At 40.5% G+C, this 22,888-nt stretch overlaps 1 protein-coding gene across 1 annotated transcript in view; it reads left to right on the top strand.

Moving 5' to 3' along the window:
* Positions 1 to 22,888, top strand: part of SAMD3 (sterile alpha motif domain containing 3) — a 44,637-nt gene that overhangs the window by 3,078 nt on the left and 18,671 nt on the right. The window contains exons 3-6 of the mRNA XM_052645974.1: positions 797 to 904; positions 14,330 to 14,515; positions 14,980 to 15,064; positions 18,155 to 18,322. Of these exons, the coding sequence (XP_052501934.1) occupies positions 797 to 904; positions 14,330 to 14,515; positions 14,980 to 15,064; positions 18,155 to 18,322 (547 nt within the window). The remainder of the gene's footprint in view (positions 1 to 796; positions 905 to 14,329; positions 14,516 to 14,979; positions 15,065 to 18,154; positions 18,323 to 22,888) is intronic.

Genomic DNA, 22,888 nt, shown 5'->3' with positions numbered 1-22,888 from the left:
CTCTAAAGAGTTTATAAAGTGGCAGCCTAGATCAGAGTTTACAGATGGGTTCCAACTTGAGTGTAAATTTCATTTAGTGGCTAAGAGTTGCCTGGTATGTTACTTTGAAAAAAAATTTACAGGCCACATATGGACAGGATGCTTGGCCTCCAACTCAGACCTAGGCAAATGACAGGAATATATAACAGGAAGGAGTATATCCAGTTGCTTTTGTGTTGCTCTTGTTGAAGCTGGTAGAAAAATCACTGGACAGGAAGTTGGAAAGTTGGAAAACTGAGGTAATGGGTGCTGTTACTGAGTAGCCTGTGGAGGTAAGCAAGTTGCCTTCCTTTCAGTTGTATCACTTAGAAGATGAGGGAGTTAGTAAAGAGTGGTTCAAAGATCATGAAATTCCACAAATAATAAAAGGTCCCCCTAGATGGCAGGGAAGAGAGAAAGGATCTGATATAGAGTTTCATTTTTTTTTTGCCAAATAATAATGTTAATCAACAGAGGTATATTGTTATTACCATTGTTTCATAAAGGAAAGGATTATCAATAATACCATTTTTAAATGTGATAGATGACTGAAAACAGCACAGTGGACTGGCATCATCCACCTCCCGGCATGTATTAACTGGTAGTGAGTGAGATGGCCCAGAGGGTTTTTCTTTCAATCCTCTCAGTCATGACTCTAATGTGGAGCTTGGAATGGACACAGATCATAGTGTTTACTCTGGGCTGATTTATACCTTCAGAGTCACCATGACAGCAACAGTTGAATACCCTAGACCGACCTTTTGTTTCTTGGTGACAGGGATGAACAGTCCTCCAGTCCAGCCAGTGGTGAGGAGCAGATGCCATCTTTCTATCCAGCTGACAACCTTGATAACGGATTAATTGATCACAGAGTACTGAAACAGAGGTGGGATGGACAACTTCTAAACATCGTAAAGCCAGTGGATAATATTTGTCTTTATTTTTATGAGGTTTCATGTTTGAATGTATTTCTAAGTGGAAACTATTTGTTTTTCTGGAAGGGATTTTTGTAAATCAAGTGATGAAGATATTTGGTAAGAGATGAAGGTCAATTTTTTTTAATCTCTGCATTGAACAAGTTAAGTTTTGAGATGATATTATGCATCTTTCAAGGACACGTTGTTAAGGAAAAAGATGATTTTTCTGTCATAAACTGTCCAGAGTGATTGGCAGTAGCCACAAAGATGGAATTTGTTCTGCAAATAGTGTCTTAAAGAATTAGCTTTTTGTGGAGTCTTTTTTTTTTTTTTGAATTTGAATTAACAGTCTTGACCATTCCTGATGGAGGCACTACTTTGGTAAACGTTTCCTTATATCCCTACACTGGGTTTTATGAGCTGTAGTATTTCAACATATGGGCTACACTGGAACAGAGGAAAACTATATATCTAGAGAAACAGACCCAGGAGCATGGCACTAAACGTCCTGAGGGGGACTGTAGGGAAGATACGGTCCAAGAGTCATGGTAGTCATTCCAGCACTTCCCAGCCACCTGCCCTGTGCAATTCAGGCGATTATTTTCAGCAGCTGCTGAGCAAATGCTTTTCTTTAAGTGTACTGTCATGGAAAGGAGAGATGTCAGCTGGCACCATATAATCAGGCGATAATCAAGCCAGAGTGTCATCCTTTAGAGTTTCACTTTCCATTATCATCTCATCTAGTCCATGCAGCAGTCCTGTCAGGTCGGTATTATTCTCTCTTATGAATTGAGTTAAACTGAAATTTAGAAAAGTCAAGGGGCTTCTATCTAGTTTCCCAAATGGGCTGTTCTCACCTCAGCACTGAATATACTGCCATCAGCATGGGAGTTCAGGGGACCAAAGGCAGCAGCCTTAGCCCCTGGCCACCCAGCCCCAGCAGCCCCGTGAGTGAGTGCAAGGAAACAGCACCTTTGATCAGGAGCTCTTGCAAATGGGCTTCGTCTCTGGGCTCTCTTTCTCTCTCCACCACCTGCAACCTTGCACTGTCCTCCCTGGGCTCAAAGGCTCCAGCTCTTCAAGTGGTAGAATCCACCTTCCTTCACACCATTGGCTCCCACTTGGGGGTGATGAACGAGGAGGTAGAGACAATATCCTAGGCAGGGCTTGGTCCCCGGGGTCTTCCTGGTTTGAACTGTGGTTCAGAAGATGTAAATATGTTTCAATGGTGGCTTCCTTCACCTCCTTTCTGTTCACGGGTGCTTGTTGATTCCCAGTGCCATTCTTTGATGTGGTTCCAGGTGTGTGGAGTCAGTCGGGGGTCTTCAACTACTCCTTCATGAAGCTGCCAAAAGTTGCCAGTCCCTTCTCTGATTGTTCAGTAGAGACAGGAAGAGCGACGATTAGCCCCAGTGTTCCAACCCTGACATGACTGTGAATCAGTATTCAAACCGAAAAACGGGAATAATAACCACAAATACTTCTGTCACAGGGCTCCTGTGAGGACCATTATCTAAAGATAGATAACACCTGCTCAGTGCTAAGCACAGGAAGCCCTGGAAAGCACTCAGAGTCCCACAGTCTACTCAGCATGGCTCCAGGTAGAAAGCTCACTTTGCTGAAGACCTCTTTCCTCTTCCTTCTTGCTGCCGGTGGGAGACAAGGATGCCCCTTTCTACAGGTTCTCTGGGTCCTTTCTTTTTACTAAGCCCTCTGATGATATTCCATTCTTATATGGTCCTGCAATGCTGGCTGAGTCAGATTATTATGCCTGCTTTTTCACATGGCTGATCAAAAGCACAACCAGTGCTTCAGGGTATTTCTCATTCTTTATAGTGTCTGCCATGGAGGAGGAAAAAAAAAAAAAAACAGAATTGTGTTAGAAATGGAGAAAAATAGGAGAGTTTGGAAACCAGAGTCTCATATCTTTCTTCTAATCATAAAATGTCTTCTAATCTATGTGCCAACCGGCTGCTCATCACAAGCACTACAGTTAAACATGTCCAAAAACTGAACTCATGTTTCTTGCTTTAGTGTATATTTAAGTGTAAGAAATACAAATTCACTAGAACCCAGTGACAGGGGTAGAGACACTGGTGCTGGAAAGCCAGGGGTCAAGCTGCCTCTCACTCCCATGGAGCCACATGACGGCCATCTCCATCTCTCTTTTGCTTCCCTCGTCTGCCTCATGCCCTTGCTTCTTCCTTTGAGGATGGATTTATCCTACTATTCATGTACACTCTGTCCCATTCAGACTGGCTGGCCTATGGCAGGCTCACCACAGCACTACCTCCAGGACATTCTCCATGAAAAGAGCTCAGATCATTCCAGGTAACAGACTCATCCTTTCAGTATCTGGAGAAGAGGAACTATGGGGGTTCCAGTGCAGATCAGATGTCCCCTTCTGGGCAGTCAGCTATGTGTGGGCAGATGAGGACAAAGCAGAGGTATCTGTTTTAGATAGTTTTGCTCTGGTTCTGCCATTTATTCAGGGCTATGGAATGGGGAGGGATAGAAGATTTTCTCCCCTCCCACATCCTATCTCAGAGTGGCTCCATCATCCAGCCATGTGAGTTAAAATCCGATCCCTGGTTGGAGACCTGGATTTCACATGCTGCAACAGAGTTCATATGCCACAACCACAAAAAGAAATCCTCATGTGGCAACAAGTATCAAGGATCCTGCATGCCACAATTAAGAACCAAGACCTGGCACAGCCAGATAAGCAAATATTTTCTAAAAATCACCTATCTCCTGCCCTTCTGCCCAGGGTGCTATTCATTCAACAGATGTTGATTTAAGAGCCTATTGCACAGTTCCTGTGTCAGGCTGTGTTCTTCCCTTCTCTCCTCTACCTGCTCATCATTGCAGATTCTGCTCAAAAATCCCTCTTTCTGAAGGAACCCCCACCACCCACCCCCTGCCACTGATATTCCAGCTCAGGCAAGGAGCCCTTTTTCTACTGTGTAGCATCCTCTACGTACCCCTTTCTTTACTTATAAGACTAGAGAATGGAACTGATCACTTTAAAGTCTGTATTCCCTCCATAGAAGTGCTACCTGGGCAAAAACCATACTTTTTTCCCTTGTGAGCAGAGCATTTGGCATAGTACCTGGTAAACAGAGGCTAAATAGGAGTTTTTCTTTGAAATGAGGATGTATGGTCCAATAAAAGACTGAACACACCTTTACAAGACAGCATAAATATTTGAATAGCATCAATTTCTCTTTTAGACATTTTTGATACAATTCCTGCTAAATGTGCTCATTTTTTGAACAGAATTCAACCTCAGGAGTTTATGGGCCACTCATACATAACAGGCTAGCAAGTTGATGTTTGGCTACAGGGCTTTCACAAAGCCATGTGCTTTAATGAGGTGGGAAAGGATGGTGGATCGAGTGCCAGGTTTGGGATCTCACACACCTGGGGTGGGAATCGGACTGTTACTTGTTGTCCAGTGGGTCTCCGCACATTGTGTGATGGGACCCCCCACCTGCAGGTGCGATAACAGTGAAGGTACCGGGCAGCTGTTATAATCCCATACAAGGTGGCTGTCATTATTCTTGTGATAATTTTTCCTATGTTCCCTAAAAGGAACATGTGTTTTCCATCCAGATCATTTGCAAAGAAGTAAAAGAAGGCTCTAGAGGCAGGACATTCACATGACTTTGACTCTTGAAACGATGTGTGTGTCCCAGTGGATGAATTCCAGGTTCCAAGGAAACACATGCTGCTGTGATGTGAAGCAGCTTTCTTTGGTGATAGGTGATCCCATGCTCTTTACTGAATTGCTTAAATGCCCTTTCTTGATGGAAAGCTTATAAGGTCCCATCCTCAGCATGTGTTGGTGATCCTTTAGAAAGATATTTTTTCTTTTACAATGCCGTTCTTTATTTTTCTTCTACACTGTTTAAAACTGTTTGTTTCCCTTTTGGTAACTAATAAGGCATGAAATCAGATAAACACACAGAGGTTTCCTAAATGCCACTTTAAAAACACTTGGCCTGAACTTTAAATATATGTGTGTGCAGATGTTTTGCTTCAGCCTTTGGGTATAATTATAAATTAGTCACAATTCCATGCATATTTTAAAATTATTTTAATGATGACTTTTTTTCTGGGTCTGGCTACTACTATAAAATACTGTAGAATGATCTTACCCACTTGCCTATGCTCAAGAGGGCAAATGTCAGTAGTTCCACACTTGACATACTGTTTGTAGGCAATGCCATATACACAACTAAAATAAGGAGCAGCACCCTTGTGTGTGTATCTTATCCATCACATAATAAGGGGAGGTTCAAAGTACACCAAGTCCACCCATCTGTACATTGTCACATTTAGATGCTGAATCCCAGGTCAGTGAAACAAGAGTGCAGTGCTACATCCCTCATCTCCTACCCTACAGGTGTATGGAACACCCATGCCTAAGTTTTGCGTGTTTTGGACGTATTACCTTCCAAGTCTACTCCCTGACTGGAGATTCCCGATGTACAGTTCAGTTCAGTTCAGTTCAGTTGCTCAGTCCTGTCTGACTCTTTGCGACCCCATGAATCGCAGCACGCCAGGCCTCCCTGTCCATCACCAACTCCCGGAGTTTACCCAAACTCATGTCCATCAAGTCAGTGATGCCATCCAGCCATCTCATCCTCTGTCGTCCCCTTCTCCTCCTGCCCCCAATCCCTCCCAGCATCAGGGTCTTTCCCAATGAGTCAACTCTTCACATGAGGTGGCCAAAGTATTGGAGTTTCAGCTTCAGCATCATTCCTTCCAATGAACACCCAGGACTGATATCCTTTAGGATGAACTGGTTGGATCGCCTTGCAGTCCAGGGGACCCTCAAGAGTCTGTACAGTGATATAGTAAATGCTATAAAGCGTCCCGCAGTAAGAAAACCCATTTCACTCTGTCTGGCCCAGAATTCTTTCTCTGTGGAACATCTATTAACATCACAGGACCCACCTTAGGAACTGCTGACTTAATGATTTCTTACCTGAGTCAGGGTCCATTCATTCATTCCATAGTAAACATTTACTTAGTGCTTACTGGATGCCAGGCCCTGGGAGGCACAGAGGATACACTGGGGAGCAGAGCAGACCAAGCCTCCAGACTCACAGAGTTCTCATTCTAAAATAGTGAGGAAATAATAAATACCTATGATATTACATTGTAAATACATTTAAGTGCTATGAAGGCCAATAAGGTGAAGAAGAAAGGGGGAAATAGAGGAAATGGTGTGTGTAAGTGCATGTGTGTGTTAGCTTCAGGAGGGTTTTTGGGGCAGTCTTTCGACTTTTGACTAGAGGTTGCTTGAGCAGAGACCCAAATGAAATGAAATGAGGAACACTGGCTCATCAAGTTAGAACACAAATTTCTTTCAGTGGAGGATATCTGGACACAGCCAAACAGGAATTGCAGGGAAAACTAGGCTGTTGTGACTGATAAATAACTCTCTGCCGCATGCTCATTCTTATTAACTAATAGGAAGTCTTCAGAGAGATCAAAGTAAACTTGATTTCTAGTCTCTTCTTCCCTTTTGTTCAGTCCAAAAGTTACTGAATATACACCATAAACTAGATATTATATAGACAGTGGCTGAAGTGGGGGCAATTTTGTCCTTGCCTAGGGGAACTCAGATTCTGACAAGAAAGATACAGAAGTTAATAACTGCAATATTGAGAAAGAGACATAGAAATAGAAATGCACAGGGTATAGAAATAGCACAGAAAGAAAGATAAATGAGACTTTTAGGGAAGTAAGTATGGAGAAGGCCCCTGGGGGAAGTCTCAAAAATTGAAGGCGGCGAGGGGGGTGGGGGGGGTGGATTTGAAACATAATTTGAATTTCATCTGAAGAAAAATGGAGCAAGAGAAGAAAAGAACATTCCCAGAAAAGCAAACAGCATGCGAAAAGGTACAGGCACCTGAAATGGAATAGGACATTCTATTTGGAATATGTGCTTTTGGAATGTGAGAGATAGAGGCAGAGACAATGGACTTGCTGGAAATGAAGAGAGCTGGTTGTAAGGAGGCGAGAAGACCCTGTGCTGTGCCAATGGACAAGACAGTGCTCTATAACTGTGACTGTACATTAGAATTTCCTGGAGGACTTAAATGAAGTCTATCAGGGCCCCATACCAGTGCTTCTCAAGCTCCACTACAATTAAAAATCATCCAAGAATCTTATCAGAATGCAAGTTCTAATTTAGTAAGTCAGGAGTGGGACCTGAGATCCAGCACTTCTAACAGGTACCCTAAGTGATGCTAGTGTTGCCTTACGACTATCCTTTGCAGTAGTAACAGCAAAGCATTTCTGGGTGTACAATAGATTAAACGCTTGTGCCCATCCAAAATTCATATGTTGAAACCCTAATCCCAATATGATGGTATTTGGAGGGAGGGGCTTTGAGGAAGTAATTAGGCCCTGAGGATGGACTCCGTATGGATGGAATTAGTGTCCTTATTAGAGGCTAAGAGGCCAACAGGACTTCCCTGGTGGTGCAGTGGTTAGGAGTGCATGCTTCCATTGCAAGGGGGTGTAGGTTTGATCCCTGGTCAGGAAACTAAGATCCTACTTGCTGTGGGTCATGGCCAAAAAAATAGTATTTTTTTTATAAAAAGGAAAGAGAACAGAGAGCTAGCTTGCTCTCTTTCTGGCATGTAGGGACACAGTAGGAAGATGGTCTTCTGTAAACCAGGAAGAGCACATTTGCCAAGAATCCAGCTTTGCTGGCACCCTGATCTGGAACATCCAACCTCTGTAACCATTAGAAATTAATGTTTGTTCTTGAAGCCGCCAGTGTGTGTATGTGTAGTTGCTCAGTCAGATCAACTACATATCTGACATGTATCTGACTCTTTGCAACCCCTTGAACTGTAGCCTGTCCATGAAAGTTTCCTGGACATTTTCCTGAAATTTTCCATGGACAGCCTCCTCTGTCCATGAGATTTTCCAGGCAAGATTACTGGAGTGGGTTGCAATTTGCTGCTCCAGGGCATCATCTCAAACCAGGGATCGAAACTGCATCTCCCACGTCTCCTGCACTGGCAGGCAGATTCTTTACCACTATGCCACCTGGGAAGCCCCTTACGCCACCCAGTTTAATGGTACTTTGGTATAAATCAAGTTGCTTGAATCCTTAGAAATAGGAAACTTTTATTTCTATGAAGCTGCACGGTTGAGGAACTGGCAAGTCACAGCCTAGATGGCACACAGTTGGGACAAGACTAAGTCAGTCTCTTTTTTTGGCCCCAAAAGTCACATAAAACCAGCACTGTGGGCCAGATTTGAAAAGTGAATTTTTCCAGGCTCATCCCTATTTAGCAGATGCTCTGAGGATATAAACTGTTCACATGAGGTCAGGGTTCAAAAACATAGTAATATACAGGTGGATTAATAAAAAAAACTGCCCTGAACCACCCGATTTTGATAATTATGAACTACAAAATTGTAGTACTGAACATTTTGCAACAACTGCATAGGTAATGTCTCATTACTTTTTCTTTTTTATGAATGAGAAATAAAAAGGAAAAAGAGGGACACAGACATGATAGCTCTATGAGATCTGTTTTTGTGACTGCCCTGCTAATAAGTATAAATATTGAGGGTAAGGTCACATTTCTGGGTCTTTGTCCATCTGTCAATACCAAGAAGAACTGGGGAACAGGGAGAAATAAAAGATGTATTTATTTTATGCTTCTTTTCTTGATTAGTCAAGACCCCAAAAGTTCCTGGCTCCTTGAATCTCTCACTGGCAGCCAAGGACAGGGAGGATTTGAGAGGTGTCTGTCTGTCTGTCTGTGTTACAGCACAGTGCCTGATGCCAGCCACATCTCTACCTCTACTTTCTGCTTAATTACATGTTCACACATGCCTTTCAGAAACTAAATTCCTCTGGAAATTTCATAGATTAAATGGCAGCTGTGATAGCCCAGAGCTATAAAACACAAATTAAAAGCACACATCAAATGATGAGAATGTGGAGCAAACATTTTCTGAATTACTGGTGGTTGCAGTGCAAACATTTTCTGAATTACTCATGGCTGCAGCAACAGAACAGCATTTCCTTCATAGTCCGTGCATGTCTTGCTGTGACATCGGTCTATATTTTCAGAGATGGCATCTCACCTAGCTCATTGACATGTATCTCTCTATTGGGCTTTTCAAAAACTTCTTGTTTACTTTGTTTTCTTGGCAGTGGAAGGTCTTGCCCAGGTAGAGTAAAGCAGGTGATTCACAGAGTATGGCCTAATAACACAGAAGCAACATTCCTGTTGAACTTTGTAGTTTGGTGAACTTCCATCCCTGCTTTGAGGATGTGTATTATAAGGTCCTTTCATGTCCTACAGTTAGATGACAGCAAGTTCTTTAAACAGATGTCTATACCTTCTCTTACTTGACTCCATTCTCTTCTTCTGTGTTCCCCAAACACAAGCTTTTAGATGTGGTTACATGGCATTTCGTTTCAGAGTTGATAATAGAGAACTGGGCACCCCAATATATATACCATTTTCAGTGTATACAGTCTGCAAGTTTCTGTGTGGAAAAGAATATAATGAATATAGGCTTGTGGAACACAGTATTTCCATTAAGTCCCTGGAGAGCACAGTATTTGTCACTGCTTTTTCTTTTGATGCTGGGAATGCTACTGCTGATAGAGGTGGGTCTTTACATGTGAAGACCAAGCCTGGCAGTGAGAATGGCTGTTCTTCACAGCAAAGACTTCCACTTGCCTCATGCTCTTCTTCCTTAAGGACCAGAAAGCAATACCATTTTACAAGACTAGAAAAGCATCACAGTCCCTCAAGGTAACAGATTATCTCCACGCTGGGGACCCCCAGAGAAAAGTGTCATTTGTGGCCCAAATCTTAGGAAAGTAGACACAACGGCACCCCACTCCAGTACTCTTGCCTGGAAAATCCCCTGGACAGAGGAGCCTGGTAGGCTGCTGTCCATGGAGTTGTGAAGAGTCGGACACGACTGAGCGACTTCCCTTTCATTTTTCACTTCCATGCATTGGAGAAGGAAATGGCAACCCACTCCAGTGTTCTTGCCTGGAGAATCCCAGGGACGGGGGAGCCTGGTGGGCTGCCGTCTGTGGGGTCGCACAGAGTCGGACATGACTGAAGCGACTTAGCAGCAGCAGCAGCAGACCTAATTCATGACTATGATGCCAAAAGTCAACCAGGATTCAGTTGAATGTGACGTTAAGTCTGCCCTTGGTTCTATAAAGAAGCCACATGGGATGTAGCTAAAGCCTGGTGAGAAAACTTCTTTGGGAGGGTTTTCTCAGTGGTGGTTCATTATTATGAAGTTTGCAAAGCCACAGTCTAATTCTTAGGTATCTTTTGTGTATACAGAGGACTCTACTCCAATCCCCAGATCTGCCTCTCTTACATTTGGGTCCCACACATTTTCATATCTCAAACTTGAGGACTTAGTGATATCACACTTCTCTCCGCTAGCACATCAGCTTGATGCCTTCCTATTCCTTTATCATGGGTGGGTTGTTTTTAATATAATAGAACTCCCCTTTTTAAAAGCTGTCAATTTCATGTGTGAAAACACAAGTTTAAGCAACTTATGACTGTCTTTGTTTATCTGTCATAGAATGTTATATTTAATATTTGTTCCTGAAACTTTACATAACATTTCTGTTATAGAACTGTTCCTAAATAACTATATAGCAGATATAGTTCTAGAACTGTTAAATAACTGGTATGGAACTGTAGAACAACTGTTTCATTCGACAATGGCATTAGGGAAATCAGAACAGGTAAGAAAGCAAGACATAGTTGAGCACCCATGGGGCCAGTGCTGGACCGGGCCATGTGGGGGATTTAGACAAGGAAGACCACCAGAGAGCCAGGAGAGAGGGGAAGAGAATCTGCCTGGGGAGAAGACCTAAGATGAACCTAGAAGAATGAAGGAAACAAGGCCTTTGGGGTGAGAGAAACAACTGTTGGCACATGCGTAGTGTGTCCTGGAGATTTAGAAGGCTTGAATCTTGGCTGGATCTGAGAAAAAACATTGGATACTAGCTGATAATAAAATGGCACACAAAATTGAACTATATTATGAGCTGTCCTAACGACTGAATAAGTTATATACCCTGGCGATAAAACAAGTCGTCCTTGCCCACATGTATGTCTTTCCTGATCCCTACCAAGGCTCAACGTCTGTTTTCTGTATGTTGAGATTTTTCCTTAACAGGCTGGAACTCCACTGGCCCTTTTCTGCATAGGGCCATCTCCCTTATCCTAGGTGAGGCCCATATTTTCTGTTTCTTAGGAGTAAAAATAATTGATGATTTTTCATTCTTATTAAAGTTAAACAAAGTTTTACAGTCATTGAGCTTCTTCCTGAGAACCTCTATCTCATGATTTTTTAAAAACCTTTATTTATTTATTTGGCTGCATCAGGCCTTAGTTGAGGTATGCAGGATCTTTGATCTCCCTTACGTCATGTGGATCTTTTGTTTGCAGCTTGCGAGCTCTTGATTGAGGCATGTGGAATCTAGTTTCTTGTCCAGGGATCGAACCTGGCCCCCAAACTCTGGGAGCACAGAGTCTTAGCCACTGGACCAACAGGAAAGTCCCTCATAATTTTTTAAATTGGCACATATTGCAGTAATAATATTGATAATTATCAAATGTGTCAGCTTAAGTTTATTGTTAGTTTCATTTTACGACAAATATAAAGTCTACATAGACACTGAGTATTTAGTGCAGTAGACTCTGGTTCAGATAGACTGGGAATCAGTCCCAGCCATTAACATGTTTTAAAAGCTTTCCAGATGATTGTACTGTGAACCCAGGGTTGTGACCCACTGAATTAAAGATCTTTGTTTTCTGATATTATCTTGTTAAAGGGCACTGACTCTGAAGTGGAAACAGAAATATCAGCATCCTCTTAGTTTGCGACTGTTTTCTGCTCCATGTTCTTACTTTGAGCTGACTTCTACAGTGTTCTGCTCAACTCTACCTCAATAATGATATGCATAATCATAACCTCAGAGTAAAGATTTTTAAAATACAATGCAAATATTGAATTTTAATAGTTTTATGAATGGGTGGTGATTGTGCCTGCAGTTATCTGCACTCAATTAGAATGTGTTTTTAATTTCTGATTTTAGTATTCTGTATAATATTAGTTTTGACTTGTGTTAGTTAGCATACTTTGTATTCTGTTCACTTCCAAAATATCTTGTTAAGTTGTTTTAATGTAAGAAAAGGAAAATTTGTTGCCTCTGATTTTGTCTAATTAGGAGCAAAATGGACTGTCTGGCTTTGATTGAGCCTATATGTGTCTAGTCACATTCTAGGCATTTGACAGAAATAAAAACATGCTACATATATAGTTCTTACCCTGATGCTGAAGAGAAAAGACATATATAGACCAAGAAGATAAAAATTGCCTCAAGACCTATTTTATGGCATTGGAATGTAGAAGTTATTCATTGATGAGATACTGTATATACTATATATAGTATAGACTAGCAACCTCAAAAGTCTAAAGGGGTCATGCAGTTAAATAGACTTGAAATTCATAGGGAAAGGAGTTAGATGTTAAAATGTTGTACTGAAACCAAATTTAATGCCTGCACAGTTATAGCACCTTTCAAAGTCTTGGGAAGGCACAAAATACAGCCAATGAAACTTGCCATTACTTTAGAATCTTGGTCTAAGTAGATAAAGGAGAGATCATGGGAGAAAGAAATAAGAGACTAAGAAAGGAAATAGGGATTGTAGATAAGTAATTGCCTCCTAGTACCTTCCCAATAAATATTTGCTTGAATGAATGAATGAAATAAGAGGGGAACATATTGGAAAATAGTTTGGGCTGAGGCACAAATTTCTTCTGGGAATTGTCTGTTGCTGTATTGAATCAAGTGCTGAATTATCAGTGTGCTTGTTTTAGCCGGGATGTGTTTTCACCACCAATATAGTTATTGCCAAAGGGGAAAAAAGGAGAAAGATCTTATCACGAAAAGAGAGCAGAAGCAGAATTCTTTCTCCAATTTCGTTTATTCCTCATGTTTTGTTATATCTCTTGCATTCTTACAAAATATGACCTAAAATTCTAAAGGAAACCTGGTCTTTCAAAGCTCATCTGAATTTTGTTTGGGCTACTAAGTAGTCCATGCTTGTGCCAGAAGATTAACCTACTTAGGTTAATTTAGGAAATCTTTCTTTGTCTTCAGCTTGACTTGCTTCTATTACTTCACTTCCTTCCCAGTCAATCCTATTATTGAAATGGACTGAACGCTACCTCTTGCCTCTGGTAACTTGCTTGAAGATTTTAGTTTTTACACACTGGATCAGTCACTGATTTTAAGGCTTTAAAGTGGTTCCGATATTTAATTTTATAAACAAACGTACTGAGATTTAACTTTCATGACATAAAATTCACCTGTTTAAAGTACACAGCTCGGTTAATTTTAGCAAATTTATGCCGGTGTGCGGCCATTGTCACAATCCATTTTGGAACGCTTTCATCACCCTAAAAAATTCCCTGGTGTCCTTTCTTCAGTCAGTCTCCTCTCCCACCCCCAGCCCCAGGCAACCACTGATCTGCTTTCTGTAGCTATCATTTTCTGTAGCCTTTTGTAGAAACTTCATTTGAGAGGATCAGAATATCTAATACTTATTTTAAATTTAGAGACCAAGTTTACCTTATTAAAATAGCCAAGAACAACTAAAGTGACTCATTAAGTGACTCTTGTACTTCACTACAATATTATTTATTGTAGTGAAATAAATAATAACACATTAATTAGAATTAATAAGTTAATTTTTGCGGCAAGTTAATTAGAAGGTTCTGAATCAGATGCTAAGTAAGACTTTATCACATGCCTCATTTGCTTTGCTGAATTGCAATTTACTGTCTTTTAGTTAGATATCTTGTTCAGTTTTAAGCTATGCATTACCTATTGCCTCCTCAAGATACATGGATCAACATTCTTCCCAACTTCAGACTGTCTTCTATAGCCTATATTGTTATGATATTTTTTCCAGAATGACAAGTATTTGTGTGTGTGGAAAGGGAAAGAAAACGAGATACTTGATGAACCTTTAAATATTTGCACATAGATGACTGGATGGAAGATGGGTTGATGATGTCCATATATTTAGATATCAAGAATGTGGTTTCTATCATCAGTTCTCAGGGTATCAGTTCAGTTCAGTTCAGTCGTTCAATTGTGTCCGACTCTTTGCCACCCCATGGACTGCAGCACACCAGGCCTCCCTGTCCATCACCAGCTCCTGGAGTTTACTCAAACTCATGTCCATTGAGTCGGTGATGCCATCCAGCCATTCACTCAGGGTATAGAGAATTAATAAGTTGCATATATTTGAAATAGAATTTCACTCTTTGTGTTTTTTATTTCACAGAAGGAACGTGAGACACATTCTAGCAAGGAATAAAGCCTTACAATGGACTAAGTCCTACGTCTTACCAGAGTTTCCTTATGATGTCAAGTGCATGCTAGCAGAACAGAAGTGTCCCGATCACAGCACGAGGATAAGGATCATTGAGTTCCTCCAGGCAGACATGACCAAGTATCTGGAAGGCTCACTGTGAGTAATAACTGGGCAGACTTGCTGCCTTGGGAGAGGGTGTGTTTTCAGAATAGACTTGAAATCATTTGGAACCCATTCTCTTCAGATTTTGCATGACAGATCGGTAATAAGTCCAACATTGCCCAATATTTGAATGTTTGTGCTATGCTCAGTTGTGTCTGACTCTTCTGTTACCCCATGGACTGTAGCCCACCAGGCTCCTCTGTCTGTGGGATTCTCCAGGCGAGAATACTGGAGTGGGTTGCCATTTCCTCCTCGAGGGGATCTTCCCAACCCAGGGACCGAACCCAAGTCTCCTATATCTCCGTCATTACTGACGGAATCTTTACCACTGAGCCCTCAGGAAAGCCCTGATTTGAGTGTCTACATCATCACATAAAAGACTTGAAGAAAAGTGAATGTAATGTGGTGGAACACGGGCTTCTTGAACTGAAAAATGTCCTCCCTGTCACGCTGAACAGGTACCCCACCACCCAGCAGTATAACGACGTGGTCAATGCCCTACTGCAGGCCCACCCTTTCCTGGATGAGGACGGCTGTGGCTTTGTAAGTGACCACATGGCACCATTCGGTTACTCTCAACCCTCCTTAAAATAAGAGCCTTGTGCTGTCCACTAATTTCAGGCCTCACTCCCTTTTCCCCAGTCTCTCTCCCTGTTTATCTAGCTCTATCTGTTTCTCTTTCTCTGTCATTTTCTGTCTGGTCTCTCTCTAATTCCATTCCCTTGACCATCTCTTCTGTCTCTTGCTCTCCGTCCCCATTTTGTTCTTAGTTTTTGTCTTTCTCTCTCTGCTCTGTTCTTTTTGATGATTTCTATGTGTTTCTATGTCTTCTTTAAAAAAAAGATTTATTTTTTTAGAGCAGTTTTAAGTTCACAGGAAAATTGAGAGGAAGATACAGAGATTTCCCAAATAGCCCTTGCCCCTACACATCCCTAACATCCCTCGTTATCAACATCCCCCACAGAGAGGTAATTCATTACAACTGATGAACCCATACTGACACATCATAATCACCCAGAGCCTATAGGTTACATTAAGGTTCACTCTTGGCATTGTGCAGTATATGCGTGTTTAGACAGATGTATCCATGATTATTGTATCATATATAGTATTTTCACTGTGCTAAAAATCCTCTGTGCTCCACCTGTTCATCCCTCCCTAGCTTCCTCCTTGGTCTTCTTTCTCTCTCTATGTTATCCTCTAGAAAGATGATCAGAATCTCTCTCTCAAAGCTATCTGGAAGCTCATGTTTAACCATGAGTCTCTAGGAAGGATCTTCAAGAGATGCCATACCAGAAAGAGAAGCTGTGACTGTACCTACATTCATGCTTTCACATCACTAGAGTGGTTCTTGCCTTTCTGTTTAGACCCAAGCAGAAGTTGTATAGTTTTGAGGGCTTAACCCACAGCCTCACCTGATTCTCTCACGGCTCTGCTGTTCTGACAAAAAAAGATCCTGGTGGTGTTCTGGGGTAGCAGTTCTCAACTCTGGCTCCACATCAGGATCCCCAGAGATGCTGATTTAGTTGATCTGAAGAAGAAAGCTTTGCATCTTTAAAAGGACCCCAGATGATTCTAATGTGCAACCAGTGTTGAGAAACACTGTTCTAGAGGTTTCCGTATAAGCTTTGCTCTCTGGATCTGCAAGTCCCTTGGCTTTAAAATTCGGGGATCTCCATTGCCCAACAATGTAAACATACTCAACTCTACTGAACTGTACACTTAAAAAAGTCAAGGTGGTTAAAAAAACTTGAGTGCATTGTGACACTGGAACTGTATGACTTAAGGGACAATTGTGGAGAATTATAGCTTTTATACCTAAAGCTATAATGCCTATTAGTTCTTATATCTCTAGGTGACATGCATACATTGGTAGTTGTATCTAAATAAGATGCATGTCCTTTGTACTTTATTTTCACAGACATCTGTGAGAAAAACTTTTTGCTGTACTTTCTTGAAGACGTGGAATTTAAGCAATCAGTTCCAGTCTGAATAACAAATAATAAATATCACTATCTGTGAACATAACATTTAAGGCCTCTGTTTTCTTTCTTCCTGCCCTTGCTTTGCTTTTTTCTTTCTTTCTCTCTTTCTTTCTTGGAAAAAGTTCATTATATATGGATAGAATCATAGAATTTCCTGAGTGGGAGAGGGCCTTAAAGATTATTTTTCACCAGCCAGACTCAGAAAAGACATATCTAGAACCAGTAACTTTGAAGTCAGACTGGTATTCAGCTACCCTTGCTTCTAGTATGATATCCTCTCTAAAATATTCTGTTGTGTACAAAAGCACACTATGAAACATGTATACTATCATGTAAGAAATGAATAGCTAGTCTAGGTTCAATACAGGATACAGGATGCTTGGGGCTGGTGCACTGGGATGACCCAGAGAGATGATATGGGGAGGGTGATGGGAGGGGGGTTCAGGGTTGGAAACTCATGTACACCTGTGGTGGATTCAAGTCAATGTATGGCAAAACCAATACAGTATTGTAAAGTAAAAAAATAAAAGTTAAAAAAAAAAAGTAAACCAAATTTTCTCAAAAAACAAACAAACAAACAAACAAACAAACCTGGGGTCCTAGTATTGATAATTACCTGACATGACATGAATTCCTTCTATACTTAAGATATAACATTTGCCAAAAATTAGTGTTACTGTTTATAGAGTTAGTTGTGTTTTAAAGAAAGAGTCTAAATTTGCTGTTTCAATAAGTTATACTTTCATGGAGTTCAAAAGCTATAAAAGGATATAAATGGGAACATCTCCCTCCCACCTCTATCCTCCAATCATCCAATTTTCCTTCCCAGAAGTAACCAGTATTATTAAAGTTTCCTCCCAGAGAATCTTTGCATATATAGAAGCAAATACATATCTATCTACTTACATTTTGACCTTTAGTTCTGTGGTTATCAAATGAGACAAACAGAAAGTTATGAATAATCCTTACTTTGATCTTGTGTGCTTTTTACCCACATCTTTTCCCCGCGATGTTAACTAAAGACAGTTCACTGTTAAGAGACCTGCAAAACTGCTTAGCACATTATGGTCCAGGTTTGTACACATACAGTGAAAGGGGAGACTTTGGGGCATGGTAGGTGTTTACTCAAACTCTCCGAACAAGTGTATGTGACGTTGTGTTTCTAATGTAACAGTGGACGATGCAGAAAATTTCTTAGAATATAAATGTAAGAGAGAGAGCACACAAGCGAGGAAGCATTTGGTTCTTTTTAGGACTAGTTTTATTCTTAACTTTTAAAAATTTAAATATAATTGATTTATAATACAGTATTAGTTTTAGGTGTACAGCAAAATGATTCGATTATATATGTATGTGTCTATATATATATATATAATTTTTCCAGATTATTTTCTATTATAGATTGTTACAAGCTTTTGATAGTCACGATTTTTTATTTCAAAAATTTTCAAATTTACAACAGAAGTTGAAAGACTGTTACGGTGAACACCCATATACCTTTTAACTAGATCAAGATTTCTCAGTCTGGCCAATATTTGTGATGGGAAGATATTTTCAAGCCCAAAGGTGATAGACAACAATTTTATTGTTTGTATAGGCTTATTCAAACCTCTTTGAATGTTAACTGCCCTGTTTTATAATTTTACAGTTTTTATGGAAACGAGCTCTCAAAGATCGCTTTAAATATGTTCGAAGACCCATAGAAGATGATGAACAAGTGATGAGAAATAAGTGTAAATTTGGACACCGAAGAGGCCAGACAAGGAAATCTCTTGCTGATATAAGATTTAATGAAATTGACACTGTCCAGATAAAAGTAAGATTGAATCTTTAATTGTTCTGACAACTTATTGGTTGACTGATTAAGGAATAACAAATACTAAAATAAAGCAAAACAAAATATCCTTTTGAAAATTTAACATGTGGGTCAGAAACCAAGAAAATCTGTTTTGCTTTTGTGATGAGAATACTTCCAGAAGAGGGTTTCCAAAAACCTGAGCAGAGGGTTTATTGAACATCTCAAGTTTATTCTTTCACAATCTTCAAAAGACTTGGAGAAACTCGTAAGTTCTGGATCTTTGAATAATTTCTTTACCTCTCATCCTAAAATGTGTCCTATGTTCTCACTGTTCTTATTACTACAGAAAGTTTTTAATACTCATATTGTAGGGGTCAAGTAGCCTCTGGTTTCAAGCTTCAGGGAGGAAGATAATCCACACACATGGGTATAAAACGCCACAGTGTTCTTGCTTTGTACAGAGGCGGCCGAGAGGAAATTCAGGCCAAGAGCCCCTGGCAGGGTCTGGAGATTCCCTGCTCTACAGTGGGTTTGCTGTACCATAATGTTGATGTGGGTCCTAAGTACCTGAGGTTCTATAGCTATTATCTACTTCATGGCCCCCAGATGCTCTCAGAAACAAAAACGTCCCCTGCTAATAAAATAGACTGAGCTCCTTAGGAAGGATGGCCTAACTATCGAGTTCAAGAAGCTAAATCTCATGTCCCCCGAAATACTATTTTTCCCTCAATCCAATATGAATGAGTGGGCTTCCCTGGTGTCTCAGTGGTAAAGAATCCACCTACAGTGCAGGAGCTGCAAGAGCCACAGTTTTGATCCCTGGGTCAGGCAGATCTCTTGGAGGAAAGCATGGCAACCCACTCCAGGAGTCTTGCCTGGAGAATCCCATGGACAGAGAAGCCTGGCGGGCTACAGTCTACAGGGTCACAAAGAGCCAGACATGACTGAAGCAACCTAGTGCTCACACAGCACAACATGAATATGTAAATCTAACTTTTCACTATAGGCACATTAATGCTAGTGAATGTACTCGGTGTAAATATTCTGTTTTCTTTTTCAGCTAGTATAATTATTTAATATTAATAGAGCAGCCTATCAGATTATCTCAATTTTATTGTCACTACTTATAAATCCCAGGGGGCAGGAGTATTTTTTTAAAGATATTTTGTAAACTATTCATTCTATCATTTTACATAAGAAAAATTTTAGATCAAGATGTATTTTTAAATATCTTATTATGTAACTTTCAAAGTGTTTTCAAAATGACAGTCCAGTTCAGATAATACAATTTTATATCTGCTCTTTGATGAAAAGACAAGACAGATGAAAGGTACATAAATTAAAAGATGTGATTTTATAGAAACTTCAACTGCAATATTCCAATTTTAAACTAAAATAAGATGGAATTAGATTTGTTTAAAAATATATTTTATATTCTTAAAATAAAGAGCCACTTTGTAAAGGAACATAATTACATTATGCATAAGTATTCTCAAAATATGTGATTTTCCTCATACTACAAATGGAGTTCCTTTATAAATGAATTAATATTTTACAAATTCAGTCTTATTTCTTTCCCTTTGATGCATGTTCCACCAAAATTCACTGGATTGGGATGAACAGTAAAATTGGAAAAGCAGTCTTTGTCCCCAGCAAGGGTAAGCCCACAGGGTCAGAGGTCACCCTGAGAGACACAGGCTAAATGGCAGCTCCTCTCTTGTGTTGAGCCATCATTGACCCAGCCTGTACAGTCATCTTTCTATTCTTTCTCAGAACCACCTCAGTTCATTGTGTAAGTGTGCCCTTTGTGGTTCTTATCTTGGAGTCTCCTAGACATGCCTGCATCTTAAATTGAATCCTACTAAAGCCCATGCAGGGGGTCTTTGCTACAAAAAGATGAGGGATTGAATGTATCAGGGCCCAAGATGAGTTAAGTTGCAACAGAATTTAGTTTTGACCTTCCTGCTAGCTGGGGCAAAAAGGGGTCATTGTTAGCACCTGAAGAGGCAACAACATTTTTCCTTCCAAGCAAATGGAATTGGTAAGAATTTACTTTTCTCCCTCTTACAAATGGAGCTACACATTGCTGGTTCTTTAAACACTGTCATGTCTCTGTTTATGACCTAATGTTCTGTAACGCCAAATACTGCAAAGGATGGAAAAAAGTTTACACTAGAATATTACAGAAACAATGTATTTCTGTATTTTGTACCCTCCATAGTGACTAAGCAAATGGAAAACCACTAAGAAGAGTGGAGGGACAAGTTCAGTGAATACACCACTTATCTCATGGGATTTTAGACTTCAGATGAGTTGCCTAAATTATTTCCAGTCTGCATTTGGAATTTCTTGTAGCTCTTTTTAAGTGTCTTTATGATTTCTGAAGATTAAAGATAGTTGGATTAAGATATACTTTGACAACAGCATTTCCATAATATAGAAAAAAATGTTATCCTTTGTGCTAGAGAGATGGGAAATGCTGATGTGGGCAACAAGCCAGGAGGCAGGCCATCCCCTCAAGGGCAGGGAAGTGGGTTTCGCTAAACTGGAGAAAAGTTTTGGGAATAAGTAAGGAAGGAGCAGAGTTTTTCACTTGTTCTGTTTCTGTTGTTTATCGTTGGTGGTTAGAAGGAATTTACCAAAATATTGGTGGTAGATGCCTCAGTGAAGGACAGCGCATTTCTTACTCCTGTCATGTGGGCTTCTGAAGATGACTAAGCAGCTGCAGAATTTGTATGAGTCTGAGGTCACAGATCTTTTGTCCACACCCCTCCTCCTCCCTTAATCTCCGAGGTCAGCGGGGCACTGCCTAAACTACGCTCTGTGTATGTGTGTGTGTGTGCAAGCATGTGCACATGCACACATTCTCAGTCATGTCCAGCTCTTTGCAACTCCACAAACTGTAGCTTGCCAGGCTTCTCTGTCCATGGGATTCTCCAGATAAGAATACTGGAGTGGGTTTCCAGTTCCTCCTCTAAGGTATTTCCCAACCCACGGATCCAACACATCTCTTGCATCTCCTGCATTGGCAGGCAGATTGTTTACCAGATGAGCCACTGGGGAAGCCCCTATAAAACCCAAAGCTTCAGCAGCATCAAGCATCCACTGTGAGTCTTAAAAATGCCTGGGTTCCTTACATTCTGCTACTAAAAGGAATTATAACCATGGTACGCAGAGCTATACTTGTCAGAATCCCAGGCTATGTTTCTAGATCAATCCTCCAAAAATACTGGATTTAAATGTGATGTTTAAAAATCTTTTGCCAGCCTCACGACCCCGTGTCACTGCTGGTTGTACATTCAATCAAATGCAGCATAAGCAACACTGTTTCTTAGGCATCTGAGTTTTAGCTTTAGGTCCAAGCAACTTGTAGCCCTGTGAATTGATAAATCTGTTTCACTTGCTTAATTGCCTTTTATTATACTTTTTAGAGTACTTATAAACAGAGATACAAGTAGATTCTCAAAACAGTAGAATTAGCTGAGCAATATATTTTTTTTATTGAAGTATAGTTGATTTAGGGCTTCCTTGATAGCTCAGTTGGTAGAGAATCCACCTGCAATGCAGGAGACCCTGGTTCAGTTCCTGGGTCAGGAAGATCTGCTGGAGAAGGGATAGGCTACCCACTCCAGTATTCTTGGGCTCCCTTGTGGCTCATCTGGTAAAGAATCTGCGTGCAATGAGGGAGACCTGGGTTTGATCCCTGGGTTGGGAAGATCCCCTGGAGAAGGGAAAGGCTACTCACTCCAGTATTCTGGCCTGGAGAATTCCATGGACTGTACAGCCCATGGGGTTACAAAGAGTCAGATACAACTAACCAACTTTCACTTTCATAGTTGATTTACAGTGTTTCAGGTTTTAGCAGTGATTCAGCTATACATATTCTTCTTCAGATTCTTTTCCATTATAGGTTGTTACAAGTTATTGACTATAGTTCCCTGTGTATATAGTAGGTCCTTAGTTGTTGTGCATTTTATATACAGTAGTATGTATATGTTAAACTCCTCATTTATCCCTCCTTCACCCCTTTGCCCCTTTGATAACCTTCAATTTGTTTTCTATGTTTGTGAGTCTATTTCTGTCTGTGTTTTAACTGAGTAATTTCTTAAGTTGCTGACAATATTATCCTGTTTAAATGATGAAGACACGTTGGTATTAAAAGCTTATAGGAATTGTATGTATGCAGTGTAGTGGACAGAGAAGGCAATGGCACCCCACTCCAGTGTTCTTGCCTGGAGAATCCCAGGGACAGAGGAGCCTGATGGGCTGCCATCTATGGGTCGCACAGAGTCGGGCACGACTGACGTGACTTAGCAGCAGCAGCAGTGTAGTGGCATTAACTTTGTAGTGTAATATTTTCTTGTGGAAAACCTAAAGTGTTAAAGTCGAGTGACTCAAACTCTCACCTCATGGCACATTATCATCATTGTTCTGTGCCAGGCCTCTCTGTTGTTGTATTCATTTCTTTTTGTGCTCATTCATTTTTTTAAGTATGAGAGTCCTCTTATTGTTAATTTTATTTTTTGTTATGCTATGTGGGTTGTGGGATCTTAGTTCCCCAACCAGTGATTGAACGTGGGCCCT

The sequence above is a fragment of the Budorcas taxicolor genome, chromosome 9 (assembly GCF_023091745.1).
Source record: "Budorcas taxicolor isolate Tak-1 chromosome 9, Takin1.1, whole genome shotgun sequence".
NCBI lineage: Eukaryota > Metazoa > Chordata > Mammalia > Artiodactyla > Bovidae > Budorcas > Budorcas taxicolor.
The sequence above is the reverse complement of the archived record's forward strand: the minus strand, read 5'-3'. Positions and strand labels throughout refer to the sequence as shown.